General features: G+C 36.8%; 1 protein-coding gene across 1 annotated transcript in view; it reads right to left on the bottom strand.

Annotated features, from left to right (window-relative positions):
- The window catches only part of LOC141292066 (E3 ubiquitin-protein ligase NEDD4-like), a 55,344-nt gene extending 52,375 nt beyond the window's left edge, over positions 1 to 2,969 (bottom strand). Inside the window, exon 1 of the mRNA XM_073824031.1 lies at positions 2,837 to 2,969. Coding sequence (XP_073680132.1) covers positions 2,837 to 2,881 — 45 coding nt within the window. The 5' untranslated portion in view covers positions 2,882 to 2,969. The remainder of the gene's footprint in view (positions 1 to 2,836) is intronic.
- Positions 2,970 to 3,433: the final 464 nt, after the last annotated feature.

Below are 3,433 nucleotides of genomic sequence, written 5' to 3'. Positions count from 1 at the left end.
AAACCCAAGTCCACTATATGGAGAAAAATCCTGGAATGTTTTCCTCAAAAACCTTAATTTCCTTTCGACTGAAGAAATAAAGACATGAAGACCTTCAATGAAATGGGGGTGAGTAAATTACCAGGATATTTGTATTCTGGAGGTGAACTAATCCTTATGAAATAATCAGTGGAAAACACTGTATATATACCAAATATTTGCTTAAAAAGGTAGGAAAAATAGTATTTATGCTCACAACAGCTTAGATGACATTATGGTGATGATTTTTCTTTTCAGAAAATCATTTGTTTTGTTTAGAATACAGAAAAATGTAAAACATGCAAATTAATGATTCAAACATATATTTATAAACAGAACTTCAGAATCTGATTGAAATCAGATTGAAGTCCTTACGACGGATGAAAATGGGTGCATGCACACACCAATTCTAAAACAATTTTACAGTGAGAGAGACTAAATATAATATTTTTTCAATAAGACTTGGTGATTTTCTGTGGCAACTGGCAAGCAACCGAGAAAATTAGAGATGCAACAAAGTTAAGCAAACCACGACTCTACGCTTCGGAAAAGTGAGAATGTGCTGACCGCCAAGGAATGTTACTACTAGAAAACAACAGCACAGCAACTCGCCAGCCTCCAAGCCTTTACCAATTTAGCTGTAACTGGTCAAGCAGACATGGGCAATTCACAAGTTTATAATGGCAAAATGGCAAACATCAGCCCATTTATCAATTTGTGACTAGAAAATACTACTTAAAAGATTAGTTGGATTCCAGAACAAAAATGTGCAGATAATTAACTCACCCCCTTGTCATCCAAGAAGGTCATGTATTTCTTTCTGAAGTCATAAATCTTTTTTTTTTTTTTTGAGGAAAACATATAATGGACTTCAATGATGCCCACGAGTTTGAACTTCCAAAATGCAATTTAAATGCAGCTTCAAAAGCCTCTAAACGATTCAAGCCAAGGAATAAGGGTCTTATCTAACGAAACGATCAGATATTTTCTTAAATAAATTAATATACACTTTTTAACCACAACACCTCTATGACGTGCTCTGTTCGCTCCGGTTCAATACAGTTAGGGTATGTTGAAAAACACCCATCTCATTTCTCCTCCAACTTCAAAACTGTCCTGCATCGCTGCAGAAGAACCAACCAAGTGTTTACAAAGTAATCGTGCAAAGCAGATCAAATGCTCTTTACAAAAAAAAAAAGGTAAAACAGTGATGAATCTTTTTCCTCAAAAAACATACATTTCTTTACGACTGAATAAAGAAAGACAAACATCTTGGATGACAAGGGGGTGAGTACATTATCTGTAAATATTTGTTCTGAAAGTGAACTAATCCTTATATAGTCCTGCATACAGCACTAGAAAAGTCTGTTGCTTGACAGAAATAAAATAAAAAAAGAACCACTTGCAAGGATGAAACATTCACAGTAAGATCAACAAAATGCATTTAGAAAATGAATAGGGTGATTTTTAATCAAATCAAGTTTACACATATCAGGAGAACTTCCTCCGAAAGTGAATCAAGGGATGTTCAGTCCTTCTCCTGCTGTTTAACATCCAAACACAAGCAGACTTTGATCACCCGCCGTTTAACCTGCTGATGAACATCTAGCTATAGTAACATTCCTCTCTCTGTTTACATTCAACATATCAAGACCCTAGTAAAAACACTGAAAAAATGATTAATTAACCTACACTTTGGTTACAGTTTCGGGGTTTGGACTAAAAGTTCCTCAGTACTTTTCCACACAAGAACCTGGTACGCTATAAGTGCTAGGTCACATACCTTTATGGAAATTGCTGACTGGGGAATTTAACATGATACAGTCTTAAATAGGTACCTGCTAACTTGTACGGACAATAATACATGACTCAGATCTCTCCTTTGGACTCAAATATCAAAGCCTATCCTACATAAAAAAACTTCACTGATAGTTCCACCTGTGAACACGTGGCCTTGAACTACATCACCATGAGCATTAAAAACTAAAAGACAGATTTAGCATGCCAGAAAAAGAGGCAGTAATGGCTAAAAAAGGGCATTAAGAGGGATCCAAATGAATCATAGGCAAACACCTGCATCCTAAGGCAGCCCTCAAGACAGTTGACCTGAATTTTCAGGGGTTACACCGGGGCCCTGTTATGACAAACAACATGACATTGTGGCTGCTGTTGTAACATCATTAGAAACAGCGTAACACTGGTTTCTCTTGGTAACTACAGATAAATCTTGATTATGATCCATTCATCTTTGGCCCACATGGTTTCTTCAAGGCAGTATTATGAATACTATATATGTGGTGCTACAAATAACACTGTATTACTAAAACAGAATGAAAAACACCCATCATTCAGCCAATTATATTGTCAATGACAATAATAACAAAATCCAAACGCATCTCGGTTATAGAACAGCATAAAACAAACCCAGAAATCTTGATAATTCACCCTGATATTTGACAGCTGAGCTGTCAATCATAAAAATCCTTACATTATCCATTAGATGACTTTAATCAAGAATAGTTTGATGAGTTATTTACATTTCCTCACAGTAGATATCTAACTGAATTTTATGGAAATGTGGGAAGCACACAATGATCGCCAGTATTGGCATTTAAATACTGACTTATCTTCATTTACATATTTGTAATACTAAAACAACTCTCTTAGGTCCAATAAAATTGATCACGATAATTTGTCACAGTGGAAGTCCACTAACAACTAAAATCAGGTTATGAAAAACAATCAACATGCAATATTAATATGGTGGCATTCATGCACTGTCTTAAAGATGGTATAGTTTGGCAAAAACAGTACTTACTTCATCCTCTGAGAGTCCATAAATGGGTTCAATATTCGTAGCCATAAAGCCAAAGGGCAATTTAATACACACATACACAACAACACACACACTCTCTCGTGTGAAAGCTGGAACAATAGCAAAGTGTGTCCTCCTCCACCTCCTGTGTGTGCAAGTTGATCCAAAGCAACGAAGTCTGAGTCCAAAAACGATTATCCTTTTAAACCATATCGTGACAGAAGATGTACTTCCACCGGTTGGATCTCATTAAACGGCTGAATTTCGGTGGAACCACGCTCAATTTCCCCAACAATATGATTTCCCCTCGTCAAGTGCAAACGGGAATCATTCACTTCCTCTCAGGACCGAAACACTCCCCGCTGAAATGAGTGACAACTTATCGAGCCAATCACAGCGTCTTCCGAAACTCCGGGATGACGTACTATCCAATCCGTGTTGTTTGGGGGCGGGGCAACGTTGTTGCACTTTTGTGGAGTAATCAGGGATGGGTAGTTTCCCAGATCCCAATATCGGATCTATAAGAACTTTACGTAGGCTATTATTATATTGCATATATGTCAGTGTGTCTGCATGTATACCGTTTTCATTAATACATAG

This window comes from Garra rufa, chromosome 19, assembly GCF_049309525.1.
Source record: "Garra rufa chromosome 19, GarRuf1.0, whole genome shotgun sequence".
NCBI classification, from domain to species: Eukaryota; Metazoa; Chordata; class Actinopteri; order Cypriniformes; family Cyprinidae; genus Garra; species Garra rufa.
The sequence above is the reverse complement of the archived record's forward strand: the minus strand, read 5'-3'. Positions and strand labels throughout refer to the sequence as shown.